The sequence below is a fragment of the Sardina pilchardus genome, chromosome 6, assembly GCF_963854185.1.
Source record: "Sardina pilchardus chromosome 6, fSarPil1.1, whole genome shotgun sequence".
Lineage (NCBI taxonomy): Eukaryota > Metazoa > Chordata > Actinopteri > Clupeiformes > Clupeidae > Sardina > Sardina pilchardus.
In genome coordinates, this window is record NC_084999.1 from 34,509,847 (window position 1) to 34,534,431 (window position 24,585).

A 24,585-nucleotide genomic window follows, 5' to 3' on the forward strand; every position below is an offset into this window, starting at 1 on the left:
GATTTGCGGTACATCTATTTGCAATATATTGTTGGCTTTGCAATTGGCGTTGATGAGGACTAGTCAATTATTTTCTTGGAAGTCGCAGTACTTGCCATTGAGGATTGTGGCTTGTTTGTTGACAGGCCTTTAGACCGGAGTTTCCCTAAATACAGATTCTAGAATGGGATGCAGTTACAGTCTTTCCACCATCGACTAGCCAAAACACTTTGTTTCCACCTGGAAATCTGTATCTTCTGTGCTGTTCAGCCCACTCCCACTAGAATGTGCATCTGCATCCCTACTTTTAAGATGCCATTTCCACCAGACATGCATCTGCATCTTTGCAACTACTTTCTTGCCCATTTGTGCCAGTCTGCAATGCAGTGTATTTCGTACTTTTGAATGAATGCATGCATGCATGCATGCATACAAAGTTTTTCTGCATTATTTTACAAAAATAATAGGGATTTTGAATTTTTCTAAAAAATATCACTTAAGGCCAGTAACTAAAATTAAGATTGCAAGAACAAAAGGGACGAACAGAGGTATGTGAAAATGAACTTACTTTTTAATAGAAAGTCAAAACAAAGCACTTAAGAAAATGACACTTTTACCAGAAAACCCTACCTGTGCCATGTCTGACTATACAAACATGAAAAGTATACAGATTTGTTTCCCCACTACATTAATACATAAAACATGAAGAACAGAGGGAGAGAAGCTAAATAAACAAGTGCTGGTTTACCCAATATAATGATAAATATCTTCTGAAATCGGTTAGTGGTTCTGAGTGCCCATAGTAGTAGTCAAGTCATCAAGCAGGCTACAGAAACTTCCTCAAAGGGCTTGCATGAAACAGTTGCACAAGGCATTTTGGAGTCAGAAATGTGACCACACACACAAAAAAAATTATATATATATGGTGCCCACCCAAAAGAAAAACATGTTTTCAAAAATCAACATACATTTCTAATATTCTAACATTAATCAGTTATGATGAAATTCTTCAGTAGGCTAACATACATGAAATGACTTGAACGAACCCCTGTTTTCTTGGCAAACTGAGACAATGTGGTCATGTACTATGTCAACTTGCCAGATGAAAGGGGAGTACCCTAAGCAAATTCAATGATTTGCCACCAGGATTTTCTGAATGAAGGCATAGTATAACCCTGCCATTCCAAATTGCAGCAGGAGTCTGACCACCCACCTTTGACTTTAGGGCTAACAAGTGAACCAGAAATAAAAGAATTTCTAAGGGTTACCCAACTCCTTCTCAAACAGTCCATGGTTTGTGTCTCTTTGGAAGCATACAAATCTAAAAGGATAGGCATCAGTAAACCAAGGCATTTATTTACGCAATTTCCATCTCCAGGCCATCCTCAGAGTGACCAGAGCATGGTCCCTTAAAGCTAATGAGGCTCATTTACCTATTCCTATTTCACAAGAAATATTACACTATATGAAAAATACTTTTGTCTATTTAAGGCATTACAGCAGTGGTTTCCACCCCCCCATCCCATCCCATCCCATCCCATCCCATCCCATCCCATCCCATCCCCAGCATCACAATGGAAAGACTGAGAAGCTCATATAGCAAACATGTCCATCGGCTGTTGCATAGCTTTTCTTAAACGTTATTTCTTCATCCAAACTATTCAAATGAATACAGTTCTTGGTTGAACTTTTTTTTGTCTTTTATCCTGCAAAACATTAGGCTAACCAACATTATATAAGTACAAAGTTAGCTACAGTATGAACTCATCACCAAATAAATTGGTCAGGCTAGTAGACTGCTCTGCTGCCATCAACAATTACTGGAACCCTTGGTAAAAATGAGTAATAAGTTATTATTTATTATTATTTACTGTATATGAACCTTCAAGCAGGAAATCATGGCTTTCTGTTTCACTGAAATATAAAAAAATAAGGTGACACACAAAATCACACAGGTAATTAAATACATTTGTTCTTATTAGTCTTTACAAAGTGAAATTAATTCCGTCCAAACAAATTTAGTCCTCAATATGTGAGGAAATGAGAACACATGTATTTAATTATCAGCATGATTTTGTTCCAATATTTTATCCAACAATGTAGACTAAAACATCAGACATGACTTCCATGCTAATAGATTTTTTATAAAGCATTCCAGAAAAATGCCTTTCCTGACTCTAAATGACAAATGTGGCTGGAGTAACCTCTAACGCCGCTGAGACTTTGCCTGAATTGTTTTCTATGGTCAGGTTATATGAAAATGAACAAAAAAAAGCTTTTTGGTAATAAACACCCCTGGCAGGTTTTGCATACACTGAAAGATGACTGATGATCTGCATACAAATAAACTCAATGGGTGCCTCCCATTTGGTCTTTTATACATCCTCCCTTCCTCCTCGGGCCTCGATCCTCACTGATCTACATAAAGAATGATGGGGCGGCAACAATGGGATAGTCTATCCAGTGTTAGTTATAGATCAGTAGGAACGCCCCTCGAGGATTGAGCATCGAGGAGAGTGTATGAGAGCCACCCAATATAACCCTGCCTACAGTACTGATGGGACTCCACAGAAAACCAGTGGGGTGAGCTAGAGTACATCTGGAGCTAGTCTGTAAGGAGGAATGGTGCTTGCTTTTGTACCTTTTCAAGGTTGGTCATTGGATTGGTCAAGGTAAATCACTAGAGGATGATTGATTTATAACGTAAAATAAGGGATTTAGCACACGTATGTCAATGCTAGTACTTCTCCATCAATTCCTGGACCAGTAGTTGTTTAAGAGTTCTCTTTAAATTTTTTCACCCCGATCACACGGCCCTCTATCAGTCATCACCATCACCACCCCAACACACTTGGGGGCCTGCCCCATATATCAGGAACCACTACATTACAGGAATTCCATAGCCTTGTAAATGGTCAGCAGGAAGAAAACTGCTATATCACACCTTTGACTACAACTATAATTATCACGATAGAAGTCCCATTGTTCTGAAGGCTAGTGCTGGATTTTGGTACTAAGACAAGTAATGCTCCAATATATCAGTAATTATTTCCAGTTCCCGCAGTTGACATTTCATGGAGCTGCAGTTTTGGAGAGGCTCTCACAAATACACGTAGAGTTGAGGTTTGCAGGTTCCGGAGATTGAAGGTTTGAAGGTCAGGTTCAGGTCTGCATTTTGGGAAGAGTAGAGCAGCTGCTCCTTTGATCCTGACTTCTTGGCAAAGGGCTCTCACTACTACTGTGAAGAATCCCATGGGGAGGTTGCATATCTTCTGGAAACTCTACTCTCGGCTTCATACTAAAGTGAACACAAATAAGAATGTATTTCATACAATGATTAATAGATGTAATGTTATTGACGTAACTGCCTGTGAAATTGAATGAACACTATCAATCAAAATTTAGAACATGGGTGGCCAAAATTTTTGGCTGAAGGGCAAAAAGAGGGGATATCAATTATCAACAATGACACGTTCCCAATTAAATGGAGTAACATAACATTCAAGCTAGATCTGCTGCAATGCAGATTCCAAAGAGTATCATCTCTTTGTAACATGCTGTTTTGACATTGACATTGTAAACATCCTCTAACAAAAGGAGTGTAAAGTAGTTTGTGGCAGTCAACCACAATGTTGTCTACCGATGGAATAAAATAGTGAGCAGCCTATGATAATTTAATTAAATGCTCAGGAAGGCCAGATTAAAAGTGCATGGCGGGCCGGATTTATGATAAACTAATTAAATGCTCAGCGGGCCTGATTAAAGCGTGTGGTGGGCCGGATCTGGCCTGCGGGCAGTAGTTTGGCCACCCCTGATTTAGAATCACCTAGAAAACTTGCCCTGACACTGACGAGTTAATGAAGTCTGCTTGTCTGAGGTTACACTTGTCTGCTTGTTGTGACCTCTACAGAAGCAATGTGCAGAGTCTTTGCAGTTGTATTTAAAATGTTTCACTATGAAACGCGTCTGTGGAATAAATGGTGATTATTTATGCATAGTGCAGCCTTTTTTACTGTTTTTCAATTGTTCCCAAGTACACAATGAAAATGCTTTTGTTGTGGAGGCTCTACTGACAAAGTAAAGTTTCACAGTTCTGGGAGTGGGAGTGATCCGTATCACCGTCTGGATTCAGGAGGCGATTATGTTTTTAGCTTGATGGTGTATGGCCACGGGGTGGCGATCTGAATAGTTTAGGCTCAAATGTATGACAACCAAGAAAGAATTAATAATAAAAGTTCTAGGCTACTTGCATCCTGACCGTTGTGTCCGTAATGTGTAAAATATGTATTTTGAGCTGTTGATTGAAATTTAACATTTTGTATTATTTTGTATTGGAGATATAGCTCTCCACGCCTTCTACAGGTTGAAAGATGCCATGGCATTTTGGTCCAAAATGCTCATGTAGTCCTGCACTTCTCTGGCGACTGTACGTCACCGGGTGGTCACAAATTAGGAATGAAACGCCCCAACACCTGCTGTCCTGATTACCTTTGATAAGCCATGTCTGCAACACTCATTCCCAGATTGACACAAAATCACTATGGTTGATTGGCTGCAGCAGTGCCCAGTCGATATCAATGTCCCTTTCATCTCCGCCCCTCTTCCACCCCTCCCTTCCAATTCCCATTTTGCAAGACTTTTTCAGAAATGTGAAGTGGGTGGAGATATGGGGTGCAGTTACACTTTAAATATATAGTTAGAGGAACAATACAAGGGGCTCTATTCTCAGGATCAAATGGGCATTGTCGCAAGTCAATTGCGCAAGTTTCTTTGGGGGCGGTCCTAGCGCAAAAGGCTATAATGACTGCGTGAAAAGTGAACATTGCGCTCGGCACAAAGTCGAAAGGGGTTGTCTATATTTAGTTAATTAGTCGTGGGTGTCTTTTGGGCGTAGCATGCAATAAACCAATTAGACTTCACACTCTCATTCCCTTTAAAAGCCTGGCGCATTGTTCCATGACCTGTTGGTATTATCATGGCGGATTTACCTACTCCAGAAGGGACCGATTTGCTCTACGTGAGGCATGGGCGGCGCATAATGGAGGATTTTATTCTGGAAAATTGTGAAAATAATGCACATGATGTGTGAATATCATTTTCTAACACGGATAGTTCCGGTCCTTGATGATGATTGGCTGAATCGCGTTCGATGCTGTTATAAAATCCAACACACACCTTGTCCGCATTTCGTTAATGCACTACCACAACTTGCACAAATGTTAAAGTGGCTGCATCTCGATGTTGCATGGCAACCATTCATATGGAGGAAATATTTCTTGGCGGAAGAATGATTATCTATGAATACATCGTTACATTTGTCGTTGCTGTGCCTTTGTTTCATGAAATCAAATCGACCTATAGTTACCGTTTTAGAAAAGCAAGCTAAGGGGGTTTTAGGCATTAGTCTAGGGTCTCTCGGGGCTTATGACTTAAATAGATGATTTCAGAATGAACGAAGCAGCCGCAGCAGTGGCCAGAAGCCAGTTCTCACTATTGATCATAATCATTATTAAATTTCCCTTGTGTGTGTGTGTATTCACACCAAATTGGCATGCCATACTGTACCCTCCCAATATTAACAGTAGCTACCTGGCATCAGGCTATTTACAATTTTCTATTTTAAGAAAAAGTCAGTCAACACATTATCAAAATCAACTTAAAGGGACACTTCATCGATTAGCATTAAGCTTTGTATCTTTAGAAAACCAGTCATGTTTTTGAATGGTCATGCATCATTCCCTCAGTTTGCCTTGAGATGGGAGAAATACGGATTTCAATGAAGCCCATGAATAGAACTTCCTGCTTTCGATGATGTAAAATGATGATTTTTACATCATTGAAAGCAGGAAGTCCAACATTGAAATCCATATTTCTCCCATCTCAAGGCAAACTGAGGGAATGATGCACGACCATTCAAAAACTCTAAAGACTGGTCTTCTAAAGATAAAAAGGTTAATGCTAATCGGTGAAGTGTCCCTTTAATGCAGCGCTATATCCACGCGCACACATTTCGTTTGAAGTCGAAGGCGCGCAACTAGGCTACTTGTTGTTTTCTTTTACTCGGCTACCAGCACAAAATGTGAAGCTAATTCACTAACTCAATAGCCTACTCATCATGGATATCGCAAGTTCTTTTAAACAAACAAAACAGAAAGGATGGAGGATGGAGACAGCTAGAGGAGTTATTCCAGATGAGCAATAAGAAGGTAGACAATTGTCAGAACGCTACAGCTGTTTAATGCCAGACGTTAAAGGAATGCTAGAACAAAACTAAAGATAACTTAGCCATAGGGCTGTGTAATGTTGCCTAAATGAGCAGGTCACTGTTAGACGTTGTTGTATTATTGCATGTGGATGTTGCTATGCTATGTAGGGTGTACAGTAGGCTACTTTTTGTTGACCAATACACGAACCTAAAACCGAGAAACGGACAAATATTATTTAATGATAATTATATTCGGGCTGCGCGCTCCTTCTGATGAAAGATGTAGGGTGTGTGCACGCACTGTGCACTCCTCCATATCCCCAAGCCTCATGCGCTCATAAAATAGCCTTTCAGCTATGCGCAAATGATTCCCGACTAGGTTTTTCTTGGTCAGTGGCGCACTTACTTTCTGCATCCATATATTAGCGACTGGCGAACTTTGCGCCGGACCACACCTCTTCTCTTCACTGACACGCCCGTTAGGGCGCAATATAATCTCCAATCTAGAGAACGTACATTTGCGCTGGAAAAATGAAGGATGCGCTTGCAGAGAATAGTTATTATAGGTTGCGCAAGTCGCGAAAGCTCATTGCGCGGTCTGCATAATCGGGCCCATAGTGTCAGAAGCTCATAACTCACGACAGAAGGAGTCTAGAGGCACAGATAAAGCACGCAGTATGGACAACGTATTCACCATCACACCACCAGAACTGTTTCTTCCAACCAAGCTCGTGGCCCGCATGGATAAGAAGATTTGAACGCTTCAGAATGGCTTCAGGTTTGATAGAATTCACATGGCATTCACCTTAGTTTTCTCTCGTTTACACAATGGGTGATAAAGCTGACGATATCCTGAGTTCATTGTAGTTGACAGAAGCCAAACTAAAGGACTATAAACAGGCTTTTCATGGACATTTTATCAGAGTGCATAACGTTATTTATGACTTGCATCCTGATCGTTGTGTCCTTCAATATAGTATACAGTATTTAATCATTTCCCAATGGTGCAGTATCAGACTCAAATTGCAAACAGAATTTAGTATGGCTACGTCAGGCTAGAGATATCTGAGGGAATCAACGGTAGTTAAGGTGTTCAATCGCAACCCAGATTCAATCTAACATACTTGATGTTACTTTAACCGGTCCATTGTATGGTCATCATGTTTGCAATTATGACATAAAACAGCCAACAGCTCAATCACTGTTAGCGCTCATAACTAACTAAATCATACCACTCTTTGTCTGTAGGTTTGGTCTATTCAAACACGTTCTTACTGGGTGAGACTGAAAAATTCTGGAGGTCTGTTCCTAGCTTAAAGGTGAACTATGCAAGTATTTTAGCTTAATTTACCTTAACTGGTCAGCTTCAGAGTCATTGCAATGGTTATTTGACTTATTCCGCATTGAATGATAGCGGTCTTACTTCCTCCTAGCGCCTGTTAGTGGAAAAAATACCCTTGCAAGTTTGTGACAAACAGAACGTTTCGCAGCCTCGGGATCATTCTCATGAAAAGCCAGACTAACCGATTGAGGAGTGTTGTAAAATATACACACTAAAGCTGTAAGGGAAGCTCTGCAGAGAAACCTGCAAGCGTAAAACGAGAAAACAGCGAAGAAATCGCCAAACCTGCATAGTTCCTCTTTAAGACATGTAGTCACATTGACATATTGTATATCAAAACCAACAAGAAAAAGGTTTTCCTGCATCATTACTCCTTAAATGTCTAATGTGTATGTGTATGTGTATGTAAACAATAGAAGCAGTGATATGTGCATTGAATTACTGCAGTTGCTGTTTGTTGTGAACAATGTATTAGAACCAAATTATCGATGTATAAAATAATTGTGTATTGAGGCACCAGGCTGGTAACGAAACTATACAACTATATAAACTATTATACATGTTATATTTACCTTCCTGCTGAAATCTTTCGGAAGTTCTCAGACTGACTGCTGAACTTGCTTGAGCTTCCAGTGTTGTTATGCTTCTCTGAGCTTAAGTGAGCAGCCTGTCCAACGGGGCCGCTCCTCCTAGACGTAGGCCTCTCCACCTGGTCTTTTCCTGACATCTCAGAGGAACTCTGTGTCCTTGAAAATGCAGCCTGACTCCTGCCTTGGTGGTTTCCAACAGTTTGGGCAACGAGGAGCTCATCACCTTGGTTATCAGTGGGTGCAGGGATTGGCTCACCGGTGCTGGTGCCCATGGATTTTGATATGACCTTAAGTTTGTGGGAGTTGGGCATGTAGTGCTGCTTCTTGTGCTGCACACGGCTGTTGTGCTTCAAAAAGAATTCACAAGATTCTTGCAATACTCGCCGACTCTCGCTGATGGCACTGTTATTAAGAGCAGAAAGAAAATTCATTTTTAAAGGGGTACCCCAGCATAAATCATATCTTCAAAAGAAAAAAAAACATTCTAGATTGTAAAAGAATTTTGCATAAACACTGCAAAAAACATATTTGTTATTAGGGCCTGAGTACCGAGGTGCGGCCGCTGAAGCAGCGGCTGCACCGTAGGTGCAAGGCCCTATTGTCTTTGTACAGATTAATATCATAGTAATTTTCTTCTTACCCGGGCCACGTTTGACCTTTTTTCACCAACTTGACATAGACTAAAAATTTGGCAGCTACATGTGGAATTGCTATCGCTACTCAGAGACAGAGCTTTGGCCTAGGGTGTGGCTCAGGGACTCTAACGCCACCTAGCATGTTGTCTGTTGTGGTTGACACACACATTCACGAAAATGGACCAGATTTGGTGGACATGTGTGTTACATTAATCTGAACAACTTTTACATTTAAAGAAGTGAGAAGTGAAAACTGAGCGGAAGTACGTAGGAAGGCGGAGCCAGGCTAGTGAGCAAGTGCTTCCAATGTAGAAAACATGCAAAAACAAGTAGCACACTATTAGCAAGTAGCACACATTAGATTTTTGCTCATACACTAGCTTAGAAATCTAGACGCCCCTAGCGGCGGCAAATCTAGTTTGCTGCCTGGGTCAGTCTAGCAACTCTCCATAGTGCTTGGGAGCTGGGCTTTGGCAGAATCACTGGACCAATCACATTGTGTATAGTCGGTGGGCGGGCTTAACATAATGGTGACTGACATGCGACCAGAAGTTGCGACGGTTACGCATCCTGCTACTTGAAAACAAGAAGACGATTCGTTTAGCGTTATCCTATTGCGTGGAGAGGGAATTTGAAAGACAAATCTCACCCCTCTGATTAAGTCCTGCCGACGGTGAGTTCCCAGACCCTACATCCTGATGTGGGTCTGGCTGGTCAGGCTACTCATACACTATGTTGCCAATTGGGTCACCTGCCTTGACCCCCATATCAGGGCTGTACGCTGCGAGCAGCTCGTCGCAAAAACGAGTAAAAATATATGAGTGCGAGTTTCAAATAATAAATACTCGCACACGTGCGAGTACTGATTTCAACCCTTTCATTCGCATTTTGCTCCTAAAATGAATCCACACCAAGTGGATCAAAGTATAGTACAATTTTCGCGCATCTGTATACAAACAGAGTTTACAGAGTTGACAACTCTTACGCACCTGGCTAGACACTCACGCTTTCAGCATCAACTTCGCGCTCTCTCACACACGCAAGAAATGTCACTCCAAATCCATTCTTCTTTCAATCTGTTCGTTATCAGTTGGTGACTATATATTACCGGTGAAACGGTAAACCATGATAAAACTAAGCAGGTAAAAGGGATAACTATATTGTGGGGCGGAATAACATTGGGAGCACTTAGACTCTGCGCAGTAATATCCTCACTCCAAAGTGAAACTGAAAGTGCAAGAGTGAGGATATTACTACGCCACACAATATAGTTATCCCTCTTACCTGCTTAGAAATGCACCACGTTTTATTTTGTCTCACCATACTTGGTCGTGTGACTACTCGTGTAACTGTATTGTAACAGGGAAAACATGGAGGTGTTTGGTCACTTCTAACTTCATCTCTGTTTGGATCCTAATGAATGCATTGGGCTAGCTAAGTGCTATCAAAGTTGCGTCGCGCGCCAGAGCCAGTGAGTGCACGCATTGAAACGTGAGAGGTATGTATGAACTCGTCTTAGTAAAGGGAATAACGTAGTTTAAATAAGTAATGTTAAATGAACATACCATAATTAAGATCTACCTATACATATGTATATTAGATTGAGGAACTTGTGGAAATGCACATAATGTTTGGTAAGAGTGGATTCAATTAAATTACAGATTAAACAATTATTATCATTTAGCATTATTATCAATGAAGGATTTATATACAATTTCATAGCATCATGATATATAGACATTTACTTACTCTTTCTTGTGTGACCGCTTAAAGAAAATGGCCCATTCTGAGCAAGTCTTCTTACTGCTGACCCAGAAAACAGCAGATATGCCCACTACCAGAGTCATCAGGTATTTTATCAGAAATAAGGACATGTCAGGCCAATCAAACTCTGTTCTCTACAGAACACAAAGAATGGCGTTAGGCTGATTGTGATCCAGGTATATACGCACACACACACACACACACAAATTCACTTTAAATCACTGAATAACATCAATGACTATTTAAAGCAAAAATATGGTTACTTTGTTATAAAAATGTTCACTCAATGTCTCACAGCTTACCTTGTGGGAACAGGGAATGCTGAAGTCACGGCAGCGGTCATTAATCCAGCTATGCTCCCAGGCTTCTCGCCGGCCTTGCTCATAAAGATAACAGCCTAGGAGTGTGAGCAACGGCAGTAGGTAGAGGCCACTAAAGATTCCAATGCGTATCATGAATTTCTTCAGCTTCTCTTGGTTCTGCTCGTCATGCTGGATCACCTGCCGCACATTATTGAGAGAGACAATGCCAGCCAGCAGCAGAGCTAGGCCAGTGAGTACACCCACACACAACGGTGCAAGTACAAACCAGCGCAGCGTGACAAGGTCATAGAGTCCCACAAAGCACACACCACTGATGCTGTCCCCCTCCACCTTATCTAGAGCCAAAAGGATGATGGTGAGTGCTCCAGGTAGGCCCCATGCCACGGAGTGGAACCACACAGCCTTCTTCTCAATGGCCTCACAGCTCCACTTGGGCCCTGCTGCCAGAAACCAGGTGATTGTGAGAATGACCCACCACACAATCCCTGCTGTGGAGAAGAAGTACAGCAACATGAAGAGCAGCGTGCATGCCTTATTGCCTTGAGCGCCAAGGACAACTGTTCCCACACCTCCTGGGTGGAGAGACTGATTACAAGCAGCTCTGTTGCCCAGCAAAAAACCAATGAAGTAGATGAGCGACACAAAGCTGTAACACACTGCGTAAAAGATGATTGGTCGCTCTGGGTAGCGAAAACGTTTAACATCAATGAGGAAAGTGAGGAATGTGAAAAGCGTGGCACACAAGCAAACAATGGAGCACACGCCGATGAATGTCTTTGCAAACTTAATTTCATGTGGCTTTAAGTACATGTTTTCACACGGAGGGGCACAATCTTGGGCTCCCAGGAATGAAGAGCCTTGTCCATGTTGAGTCTTAAGCTGCAATGGGCACCAAAAACCTAAGTCCCGCTTTGATGAGGGTGAGCTCGTGGTCACATGCTTTGTGGGGGACACTATAGACCCATCAAGTGAATTCTGACAGTAATTCAACCTGAGGTAAGAGAGAGAAAGACATGATTTCAGACCACTTATAGATTATTCATATTGAGATTACTATTGTGAATGCAGTCCTACTGAGCATGACATGGATACCTGGATTCAATCCAGTGTAAGACAGTGTGGTTTGTGGTATGAAAAGGTAGTACATTGCTATTCACTATTCAGCCAGTAATTTATTTCTCGTCTGGTTCACATAAAGGCAATTTAGTATAACATTTGACAAACAAGTAAGAAATGTAATTTCTGTTACAGTATGAGATACGCTGGATGAAACCACTAAGAATACATCAAGTCAGGTAAAGTAATTATCGGACAATAAGTCCCGACAGGATGAACAGATCCTCGACGCGCAGCGGATGAATGGGCCTTCCCAACGTTCGGAGGTGGCTAAATCTGTATAATGACAGCGGTCATTATATACTTTGCAGCGGTCAATGGCAACGGGTTTTATGCTTTTAATTCACGTCTTTCATATCAATCCGTTTGCTGGTTGCAATGGAATTTCATTGAAGGTGAAACCAAAGATGGTAGAAAAAGCATTTAGCTTAGCCAGACTACGTTTAGCCCACTCGGTGACACGTGACACAACTGCAGTAAAAACCATGTGTGTATGTGTATGCTGTTTAGATGTGTTCATATCTCCTAACTTATATTGTATGTTCATGAATCAATGTTAGCTTGAAATCTGGTAAAGTTTAGCCAAGGGAATAACACTTAGTAGTGAGTGCTGATGTTACCTCTCCAAGCTGTGAGTCCTCCAAGTGCAATACTTAGACAAAAGAGTTATGGTTGGTGGTGATTACGAGTATGTGGAAGTAATGTATAATAAAGCTAAACAACCCATTCACTCTCAGACTTGTTTTTTGCTCTTTTTTCACAAGTACGTGCAACTGGGGTGGAAAAAACAGACCGGTGAGCTCCAGTCATTCGCATACATCAAGTTATTTGAGACATTTCTAAAATAAATTAAATGTTTTCCTTTTGCAAACCTAACAACTGTGCCAGTGCCTCTTTGTTCTTGTTTTCATAGTAGAATGTAGCACACGGAAAAGCAGTCACCATCAGCTATTCTGTACATCAGCTTTTGCCTTTCCTGCACACATTTGATTTAGCCCCCATATTTTGCTTTATATCTTGCTTAGATGGCAAAACATCTTAATTTTGACCATGACCATTAAATCTGTATTTTTGGGGGCAAATGCCAAATCAGGGAATGAAAGCATTCTACCCTTTAAAAATTCTAGTCGTTACTGCAACTTACAGTTATGAGTAAATTGATCATAACTTCTGAAACAAAGGTGATGAAATTATGATTAATCTTGATAAATTGTTTTGTTTTTTTTTTAGCTTTTAGGGGTTACATTTTTTAAAAATGTGTGTTCTCCTCAACCTTATCAATTATATTTTATACCATGTCAAAGGGCTTTTTCTCCAGAATACAATGGTGGGTATAATGTATCTCTCTTACGTATGTTCTGTCAAAGCATTATGACACGCCTTTTTAGGAGACAGGAACTGTGTACATCACATTGTAGAAGCCGGAGCTGCTTTATCTTGGGTATTTAAGGATCTTTGGTGAAACTCAGCTAGTAAGTACGTTGCCAGGCAACACCTACAACTGTCAACTTCTATTTGTGTGGCGACCTATTTATTTTGTTAGTGGAAGCCATGAAACGGTAGCCAAGTCATTTTGCTATGGTTTTGGCAAATAGCCGTATAATAAGCGGGATAATGTACTGTCCGCCGGTAATTATCCGAAAATAAGCCCCTTCAGGACGAAGCAAAAACCCCTCTGCTGTGCGTTGGGGATCTGTTCATCCTGTCGGGACTTATTTTCCGATAATTATTGGCGGACAATACATTATCACTTATAGAGCTCTACAGTCCCGCCCCTCCTCCAGGAGAGCTTACGTTCCGGATGTAAGTTTCTCATTCATTTCTCCCATTGACGTCTGGAAAAATCTGTATGTAAAGAGTTTTAGACCATGCCTTAGGCTAACCAGCTACGGCGTGACTCATACGTATACAACACATCATATCGAGCAAAAAAACTATCAGAAAAATGAAAAAAAGGCAAAGGTACAAGACTGTGTACATATTTTAAATTCCCAGCTAAAGACTACTATCCCAGGATCCTTTGCAAACGTACACACATTTCGAACATTTGCAGTCTAACTATGGTTTAACATGGTTCATATTAATGTGAGAAAAGAAGATGATTACTTCCTACTGTTTCCATAGAGTAAATTCAACCTTCAGACATCTTGATTTTTTAAATTACAGCAAGACGACAGCGGACGACAGGCGCGGGAAAAGTTGACAGGATTTGTTTGGGATTGCCATGGCAACGGCGATCTCTACCAATCAAAGGCTCTGCTTTCACCAGTTTTACACGTTAGGATGTGGGTAGTGTAGTACTCTCTTGTTAAATCGCAAATACATTTTATTTTCTCAAAACAAGATTGATGCCCCATTAACTTTTGGCATCTATATGAGCAGGTACAATCGCTTTGTCACGCCGTAGCTGGTTTTAAGTCTACCATGGACGGTTACGATTTATGGCTTATTCTCCAGTTGTCAATGGAGAAATTGTATTGGAATCTTACTTCCGGAACGGGAGCTGGGCGGGACTGTCGAGCTCTATTCTAAAACAGATAGTTCCGGTCCTTGATTGTGATTGGCTGAATCGCGTTCGATGCCGTTGTAAATATCACGATAACCTCACACCTTGACCGCATTTCGTTCTATAGTAATGTGCTACCAGAAAACTAGCACAAAAGTTATTGCTTAACTAAACAACCTCCGAACTTTAGGAAGGCCCATTCATGTGAAGGGAACTTCTTGCAGCACTCTGAAGAGCTGTGTAATAATTAAGCATTATCGCACGAGAGGGAGAGGTGTTGTTGGCCTATATCGCCACGGCTGTGGCTTGCCGTAGGCACGAAGCCGAAGGATTTTGAGTCTTATAGCAATATTATAGCAATGTGTCAATGTATCCATTCTGAAAAGTAAATAAGTACATACATACCGGTCACACTGTAGTTCAGAGGGCCAGCTCAATCCGAAGATCTCCATGTTCTTTTTGCAGTCTGAGTGGACTCTCTCACACAGCTCCCGACATGGTGACAACACCAATGTGGGCTCATTGCATTCTGGGACAAATGCCTGACACAGGAAGAGATGAGCATCTGGGGAGCACTCGAGGGTAGCAAGGGGCATGAATTGCTGTAGGAATACATTAAGTCCTTAAACCGCCATTCAGACATATAAAACAATAAGATATGTTTTAGGTGCACGATTAAAAAAAAAAAAGTTCAATTCGAATCGATTCAACATTGATGCTTAGGCTTATTATTCATTAGGATCCAAACAGAGATGAAGTTAGAAGTGACCAAACACCTCCATGTTTTCCCTATTAAAACACAGTTACACAAGTAGTCACACGACCAAGTATGGTGAGACAAAATAAAATGTGGTGCATTTCGGTAAAAGGGACAACTATATTGTGCAATATCTCAGCAATGCTTTCACGTATCAAAACTAAACTTGGTATATGGACTTGGGACCCCACCCTGAGGACGCACAATACATTTGGTGTACTCTGACCACTAGGGGCGCTATAATTAGCAACACTTTCTCGTATCAACACCAAACTTGGTACGTGGACTTGTGAGCACATCCTGAGGACCTACACTAAATTTTGTGACGTTTGATCACTAGGGGCGCTATAATAAACAACACTTTCACCTATCGAAACCAAACTTGGTAAGTGGACTTAGGAACACATCCCAAGGACACACACACACAAAAAAATAGAAATTAATTTTGGCTATTTACTTCACATCCACACTCTGTCTGTCTCAAACCCAGACACAAGCACACACACCCTCCTTTTCCACAAGCTTTCCACATTTCCAAAGCTTGGCCCCCCCATCGCTGTTTTAATTATTATTATTATTATTACTACTACTAGGCTACTACTACTATTTTACTTTTTCTTTTTATTGTGTCAAGTTCTCCAAATGTATTGAGCTGCATTCTGTGTATGAAAGGTGCAAAACAAATAAAGCTCATTATTATTATTATTATTATTATTATTAATAATAATAATAATAATAATAATAATAATAATAATATCATTATTCTAAACAACATAGCAAACTTGTTATATTTTAAATCACAGCCTTTGATGGTCACATTGCTTCAATTTGAATTTGAAATGGCTTAATCCATCAGCCTTTCCAGAAACTGCCCAATTTAGAAGATTTCAGGCAAACTGTCATCTTACCTTCATTGCCAATGCAGCAATGTCTTGGTCATAGTGTCCCAACATGTTGGGGAAGAAAGTCATGTTGTAGGGCATGCCATGGCACCACTGCACCCTACTAGGTTCACAGGTAAAAAGGCTGTGGGCATAACAGGACCCAACAGCCCCCTGTAGTACCACATAGATATGAAGCAGCCTCCAGACCAACATGGTAGAGTCTATAGGTTCCTCTGTAATTATTATGTATCTCGCTTGGTCCCCTACAAAGGATAGTTCCTCTTCATCTATAGTCCACACCACTGGAGATCATCATCTGAAAGAATTGACATTTGGCATGAATTGTTTATTCGTATCAAATGGATAACTTATGTTTCAATCCACAGAGTCCGACAGTTAAGCATTTGAGAGCATTTGCATGTGCCAATCACAAACTACCACTGTCCATGTCTGATTTATTCACATGGCAAAGACAATATCACGTCAGGGTAGAGTTTGGTACACCAGACAATAGCTTCCATCTCCATGATGTTCAAAATTGATAGCTTCTCAGTTGCCTAAAAAACGGCATGAAAATGGCATTATCAGGAGCTCAGTTAATGTAGGCCTGCTAGTCCCCCTAGTGTTGCAAAATATTTATATTTTACCATGCCATTGTAAATTATCACAGCTTGCAATTGTTTTGGAGCCGAAAAACTAGCAACAGGCGAAGACAATCTGGAAAGAGCTATAACTACTGACCAGATAATGTTTCACGATTCTCGTGGGATGTCTACGGGTCGACGAGGATCAAATTGCAAGGCTGGGTCTATGCTAGGTGAACGATTCCCCTATTACAAAGTCTCTTACCATCAAAATGGCTTTGAAACTGTTACATTAAAGGGGTGGTTTGGAATTTTTGGACATAGAACCTTATTTCCAAGTTATATTCATCAGTGGAGACTGTTTTCAACAAATTTCATCCAGTCCTTCTAGATCGCTGGTGCAAGTCAACAGTATGTGCTAGCCTGGCATTTAAAACAGATTCAATAGTCTGGCATTATAATCTATTTGCCTCAAGTGTACTGTGGAGTGGGTAAGATTATTTCTAGTGACAGGCTAGCACATACCGTTGGGGGTCATCCCTATGTTCCCCGGGTCCTATGTTCCCCGGTTTTCCCAAAAAGGGTCCTATGTTCCCCAGTCGCCATACATACTGGGGAACATAGGACCCTTTTTTGGAAAAGCGGGGAACATAGGACCCTTTCTAAAATGTAAGAAAAAAAGGGTCCTATGTTCCCCAGTCCCATACAAAGTACGCTCCCTACCGTTGACTTGCACCAGCATCAGCGAACTCTGCAACTAGAAGGACTGGATGAAACGTGTTGAAAAAAACAGTCCCCAGTAATGAATATCACACTGGCTAACTTGGAAATTAGGTCCTATGTCCAAAATTCCAAACCACATATTTAAGGTAAAAAAAAAATGTGCATAGTGCAAATGGACCGAGTTTGAGAAGTGATCACTGGTGGGCTCTTGTGTACAGTAGGTTCCATTGAGTCACCAATTACAATCTTGAGCTATACCTATTATTTTGTCTAGGCTTTCAATTAAACAAGTCTTGCTTTCACAACCAAGTACCGTTTAGCTCTCTGATTATCTGAACATCATCTCTTTTGTTTGTGCATGTCAGACAGTTGTACAATGGGCAGGGGTGTTACTGTTACAAACCCCTATGCAAACCTGGGTTATCTGAGATGAACATATTATGCAGTTGGAAGTAGCCTAAGGGCATATGATCAGTCTTTCACGTCACCACACAGTGCTATTAAAAACAGTAAAATAAGCTATTTTTTATGCGCGTTAACATCTATTTACCTTTTCCTGGACCATGCTTCACTTAGGCTACTCGAATGATAATAAATAGGCAAAAACATTTGGTTTAGGAGCTTTGTGATTTTCTTTATTTTGACCTCTGATGTTATAACTTTCCACTCTCCAGGATAAAGATCTGTCTGACGAAGCCCAAAAGTTAAAAACTATGCCAATTTTCCAGAATATTTCTCCCTTCGATCAGATCTGAGGTCTCATCCATTTTTTGTTTCACAAAATTTGGACCAAGTTTTTAGTCACGAACCGGAAAATCATCATAGAAACCTATTGCAAAGTTCCAGTTAGTTCCATTCACTCCAGCTAGTAAAAACAACAACAACAGCTACATGAAGCTTTTCTTGGTGAAACTAGTTTTAACTAATGTTTTTAATTTCTTTAGAAGATTATGGTGCAGTAACCTGCATGCCAAATGGCATGCAGGCATTTGAGGCCTAACTTAAAAGCTAAATTAGCCTAAGCTAGTCGTCACTTGTTAAACTGATAGTTCACGTCCTTATCCAAATCCTATAAATTAGGCGATTAAACATAAACTTGTACAAAACACCAGCAACATTATAGCATTTAGGCTATACCATTTTATAAACGATGATGCAAAGAGGGTCGTGTGAGAAGCCCAATTCGGGAAATAGTTAGCAGGTAAACAAATAAACACTGTCTCGTGAGCGACAGGTAAACTGCTACCAGCCCTACCCTTTAATTTAAAAAAAAAGAAAGATAGGCGAGACTGCAACCTACCTCCATGGCCTTTCAAAAACAGGTCCGTTACTGGTTAAATACTTTAGTACTTTATAATCAACACAAATAGTTTTGATGGCGGAGCTTTCCTGTTTCAGAAGTCTCCGCCCTCCCTTCTTTCCTTCACTGTGATTCCAACATCCTGTTGCCAAACAGATGGGATATCGATGCTTTCTGCGAGAGCAAGTGGCTGGAACGGAGAGAGAAAACACTGAGAATTTCTATAGACGGCTTCTTCGAAACAAAGTAAATAGAGAAAAAGACGAAGTTCGTTGGATTGCTTTCATCTTCTGGAACAATACATATCTGACTCCCTCCATCCTGTTGGAATCAATATCAAAATATTGTCCGAGTTGTCTTGAACGCTACTTAATGTCCATGTGTATCCATCCATTGGCCATTGACTCAAAGAGGCCCCGCCTCCATAGTGTGAGGTTTTAGGCGGGCGCATTTACTTAGTTTAGGCAGCCTAATCATCTCATGTCGCAAGCAAAAAATAAACATACATCTTGGTATTTTCAAGAACATGGTAAGTTTCTGGGAGAGATGGACGGGGTTGATTCAGATTATTCTCGTAATATAATTTCCTAATGCAAACATTTAGTAGTTAAACGTTGTAGTAAAAGGGAAGTCCTTGTTAAACGTTAACGTATAACTTCATCCTGGAGGCCTATCCATTACCAGCTAGCGCTGTGGCATGATAGAAACTAACGTTAGTGATATGTACACATCAAGTCATGAAATCTAACCTCTCGAAAGTGTTCTTCAATCAATCTTATCAATCAATCAATCAATGGATCTAAATGAGGGGGACTCGGGATTGCAGCTTCTTAGTTTACTTGAGGTGACTGAAGTTTACAGTCTCTTAGCTGTTGAATGTGTTTGTTGTTTGTTTGTTTGTTTGTTTGTTTGTTTGTTTTAAACACTTTTGCAAGCAGAGGGGTGTCTTATGTTAACGTAGGACGCTAGTGCTATCTGTGTATGGACAAAGACGGGCATCCTGAAGTTTGTTGTTTCGAATTAAGAACGTTTACGTGGCTAAAATTAGCCACACTCAGGGTAACGTTGTTTGAGTTCTGTTCATAGACTGTTTCAGTATTTAGGACGATAATTGCTACCGTGACATTGTGGGGGTACTTTGGTAAACGTTAAGAGTTCGCTTGCTCATGAATAACGTACATTTTTGATGACATGGGAACTTTAATTCCATCGTTAGTTGTCGATATGGCTAACTTCAACTAAAGGACGCAAACACATGTTTTGCGTAATTTAAAGTAACATACATCTAAGTGGTAACTTGAAGTGATTATTTCTGTAATCTGTAAACTTACGTTAACATATATTACCGATATTTTTTGTAATGTTAGGCTAGATAATATAGATGTATGTCAAAGCATTATGGTGGGGTTCTATGCCGCGTTCCGTTTACCTCGGAGCCGCTAATCACTTCAGCTCACTTCAGCTTCAAGTTCCAGTAGGCAACAAAATGGTCTGAATGAAAACCAGTTGTTGTTCATTCAGTGCTGGCTGATAGTGACGCAGTATGTGGTATTTTGTTGCGCATGTGACCACTTTGAAACATGTCCTCAAAATAGAAGTCGGGCTGTAGCCTACTGTACAACAAACTTATCATATCTCGCACATTGCTACCTGATCTTCACCATCCTGTTTAATGGGTTAGGCTATGATATTTGGCAGACACTTTTAAAGCGACTCAGTTTATGATCATTACATTAGTTAAATGTAACAATGGATATTATACTATGATAAATGTTGATGTCTGCATGGTGAGAATAGCTGCATGTGAATTTTTTTTTTTTTTTACAGATCTAAATGACGTATTGCCTGACAGCATTTTTGAGTTAAGGCATTTTGTTTAGCCTGTTGAATAAGTTGATAGAGAAGAATCAGAAGATAAACCATCATTTTGTGAAATGATGCATCATCATATGAAATTTGCAATGATGTGACTCAAAAACAGTCTCTGGTAGCCTATAAGCGATATCACGCTGTCTGCCACTCCTTCTCTGTAGCTGGCCATGCTTTGCATGTATGGCATTCTGAAACCTTTAAATTAAAGGCCGTTATGGGATGTTTCAATTGAGACTTTACCATCAAAATGTTTTTTTTTGTCAGGAATGCAGTCAATTCTGATGTGAATTGGTCCTTAGGCTATCAGTATAGAAGGACAGGGAGGACCAAGAACAGAGCCACACCTACATATAAATAAAACCTATTGGATGTTGAAATGAAATATGAACTACATATTTTGAAATACGAAATTAGTTTTTATTCTTTTGGTTCTGACTGAACTTTAAAAATGAAACCAGTTAACCTTTTTTTTTTAGCCGTGCTTTATCAGCACCAGTATTGTAATGTCTAAGTGATATGAATGTCTTTCCCCTTCCTTATATCTTTGCAGTTCTTCTTCTGACTGTTAAACTGAGGCTGACCTGATGGAGAATGTCAGAAATATTGTGGATGAGTCTTTTCCCAGCCTTCTCTCAAATGAGTCCTCCTTGGAGAACTTGACACTTGGCTCTACATTAGGGATACCTGTTGCTGCCTCCACTGTGTCTAAAATAAGAGTGAACAGGTAGACTATAATAACGTATTAATGTGTGATTTGACTCTAAATAATGATTTTATTCATGATTAGATTTTCACAGACAGGAGTCACAAATTGCTTTAAAGAATAAATAAACCAGAATGCAATGCCCAATGCATAGTTTAAGCGTTAACACAAACACACTGATACAAAACACAAAGCAAACACTTAGGCTACACAACATTAGAAGAGGGGTGACAATGATTTATAAGATATTTATTCATTTAGCAGACATTTTTATCCAAAGTGACTTACAGAGGAGCTGTACGTTACAGGGGAGACCTTAGCCTGAAATGACTACTGCATTTGTCAATACTATTACTAGAGGATACGAGTGCAGACATTATAACTACTAGTCAAAGTGTGGTAGGAGGATAAAGTGGTAGAAAAAGTAGGTAGAGGAGATCAAATGATACTAATTACATCACACATTATGCGAGGACACAGTCAGTCTATAATATCTGAATATATATATATGAATAGTAAAGTAAAAAAAAAGCCTCAGTTTCAAGATTGCATCACATTTTATATGATTTCACAGCACTAGGACATGTGTGATACGCATTTAATGCTAGTTAGATACGTGTTTCTAGTTAAACATTTCCATCTCCATCATTGTTTTTTCCAGAATAACAGATACTCAAGCATCTTACCTAGAAGATAAATTCTCTCTTGAACAGACTCTGAAATCTGAGGAGAAGCAAAGATTTGCTCTAAGCTTCAAGGATGACTTGTGAGTATTCACCCGCTGAAGAATTTCACTTCTTGCTCAAAATTAGGCTAACGGTATCAATCAGTCAATCTCAATGACCATAATATGATAGGAAACATTAGGAAATATGAGACAAAGTACTGGCTTAGACATAAATGCTACAGCCATATTCCCGTTAGACATTTCTCAGTCAGAACTTTGTGGTTTGCCCATGTTTTTTTCCCCTCACCACCTGTATTCTGTCAGCTCCTGACCCTGCTCTGTTTCTGATTGGATCTAACCCCAACAACCCCAAAACAGCAGCCTGCTGGGTTGGCAAACTTGTAAGAGCTGAGCTTTAGCTGCTTAGCTGAGATTATCTTAATTTATCAGTTACTTTGTAGTACACAGCAGGCTTGTGCAAAATTCTGAATTTTAGAATTGGCCTCTATTCAATTCATGAATTGAAATTGGAATTGAATTGACTGCCCCATAAGAAGTTGAATTGGAACAGAAAAAATGCTGAATCCCACATACATTCAGTTTTGGGAAGGTTACCTTGGAAATGTAAATGGTTATTGTTTTAAAGGAGACATAGAATGGAAATGTTTTTTGTCTTGGTTTTCATAAATTAGGAGAGGTTGTGCATAACCAAAAAGCTATCATGATCATGAGGCATGGATGTGCCCTCCTTCATATGAAAATCTTGAACTTAGAAATAGCCACTAAGAAATGGGCAAAATAGAATAAAGCCTGCTTGTGATGTCAGATATCGCAAAGCCATTGAAGTTCAATTGTGGTTGCGAAAGAGGGCGCCATTTCAATACCCAGCCTAGATATAAGGTTTTATTGGGCTTATAAAATTGAAATGTAGTTTTTTCTTTTTTTTTTTCAAATCAAAGTTGAATGCACTATTTTAACATCAGAGAACACAGTGCAATACTCAATTCATCCATTCGATGCCCTCTAAGTTATAAATGTGTTTGATGCAATCATATCTGACATACTGAGAAACTTTGTTGTTAAACACTACCCTTAAATTAAAATTGTGTATGAATTTATTCGAGTTTAATTGAATTTCAATTCTACTTCTTTTAATTCAAATCTGAATTGTAATTCTGCGTCCTGTTTTTGACCTCAATTCAAATTCAATTCAAATTCAAGAACTGAATTGATTCAATAAATTCTGAATTTTGCACAAGCCTGATACACAGGTATTTGCAAATAATAAGTGCGTACTCAAAGGTATACATTCGCTGATCATCTTGCAGTGTAAGCTCAGCTGCAGTGTTTTATTTACTGCAAAGATTATTTTTGTTTGCTTCACTTGTTCAGTGTAGTTTAATGTCGTTGGCAACCAACCTGCTGCTACAATTCTGTGGATTTTAGGTGGGGCAGACAATGCTGTGCAAAGCAGTGTGTCTTGTCTTTGTGTGTCCTTGAATGTTCATATTACAGTATTAACATTAGAAGTTTACATTCTGCTTAGTATTCCATAGCTTTAGTTTACTTGGGCAACAAGACTGTACCCTTTAACCTTTACACTCAATTCTCAGATTTACCTATATACACTATATTGCCAAAAGTATTCGCTCGCCTACCTTGACTCACATATGAACTTCAGTCACATCTCATCCTTAATCCATAGGGTTTATTATGACGTCGATCCACCTTTTGCAGCTATAACAGCTTCAACTCTTCTGGGTAGACTTTCCACAAGGTTTAGGAGAATGTTTGACCATTCTTTCAGAAGCGCATTTGTGAGGTAACACACTGATGTTGGACGAGGCGACTGGCTCTCACGATCCATTCTAATTCATCCGAATGGTGTTCTATTGGGTTATGGTCAGGACTCAGCGCAGGCCAGTGAAGTTCATCCACACCAAAGTCTGTCATCCATTCCTTTAGGGTCCTTGCTTTGTGCACTGGTCCACAGTCATGTTGGAACAGGAACGGGTCATCCCTGAGCTGGGCTTGGTCCCTTAGTTCCAATGAAAGTAACTCTGAATGCTTCAGCATTAACCCAGAGATTTTGGACGATTCCATGCTCCCAACTTTGTGGGAAGTTTGGGGATGGCCACTTCCTGTTCCAACGTGACTCTGCACCAGTGAACAAAGCAAGGTCCATAAAGGCATGGATGACAGATATTGGTGTGGATGAACTTGACTAGTCCTGACCTCAACCCAGTAGAACACCTTTGGGATGAATTAGAGCTGGTCCTGAGAGCCAGTCGCCTCTTCAAACATCAGTGTGTGACCTCACAAATGCACTTCTGAAAGAGTGGTAAAAAAATCCCATAAACACACTCCTAAACCTTGTGGAAAGTCTTCCCAGAAGAGTTGAAGCTGTTATAGCTGCAAAGAGTGGACCGACGTCAAAATAAACCCTATGGATTAAGGATGGGATGTGACTGAAGTTCATATGTGTGCCAAGGTAGGTGAGCGAATACTTTTGGCATTATCTCCCTCAACAATGGAATTCTCTTCTCTGATTGGCTGATGGGGTGGCCATTAACTTCGTATAACCTGCTACCTCTGAAGTAGTTCCCGTATCACACTTGAATATTAATTCGCCAAA

The 24,585-nt window shown here is 40.1% G+C and overlaps 2 protein-coding genes across 5 annotated transcripts in view; one reads left to right on the forward strand and one right to left on the reverse strand.

Moving 5' to 3' along the window:
* Positions 1-1,521: 1,521 nt before the first annotated feature.
* Positions 1,522-19,011, reverse strand: fzd6 (frizzled class receptor 6). The gene is made up of 7 exons (XM_062539654.1): positions 18,709-19,011; positions 16,126-16,417; positions 14,866-15,062; positions 10,818-11,829; positions 10,501-10,649; positions 8,099-8,518; positions 1,522-3,277 (listed from the first exon to the last, which is right to left on the reverse strand). Exons 2-7 carry the CDS (start codon positions 16,312-16,314, stop codon positions 3,142-3,144), a joined length of 2,103 nt encoding a protein of 700 aa, XP_062395638.1. The 5' UTR covers positions 16,315-16,417; positions 18,709-19,011; the 3' UTR covers positions 1,522-3,141.
* A 145-nt stretch (positions 19,012-19,156) lies between these two features.
* cep192 (centrosomal protein 192) overlaps positions 19,157-24,585 on the forward strand; it is a 43,464-nt gene continuing 38,035 nt past the window's right edge. For 3 of the 4 annotated variants that reach the window (XM_062539655.1, XM_062539657.1, XM_062539658.1), the window contains exons 1-3: positions 19,157-19,237; positions 21,131-21,304; positions 21,945-22,049. In XM_062539655.1, the coding sequence (XP_062395639.1) occupies positions 21,165-21,304; positions 21,945-22,049 (245 nt within the window). In that variant the 5' untranslated portion in view covers positions 19,157-19,237; positions 21,131-21,164. Of the gene's footprint in view, positions 19,238-19,687; positions 19,768-21,130; positions 21,305-21,944; positions 22,050-24,585 lie in introns of those variants that run through there. The other variant, XM_062539656.1, reaches the window with a different exon arrangement.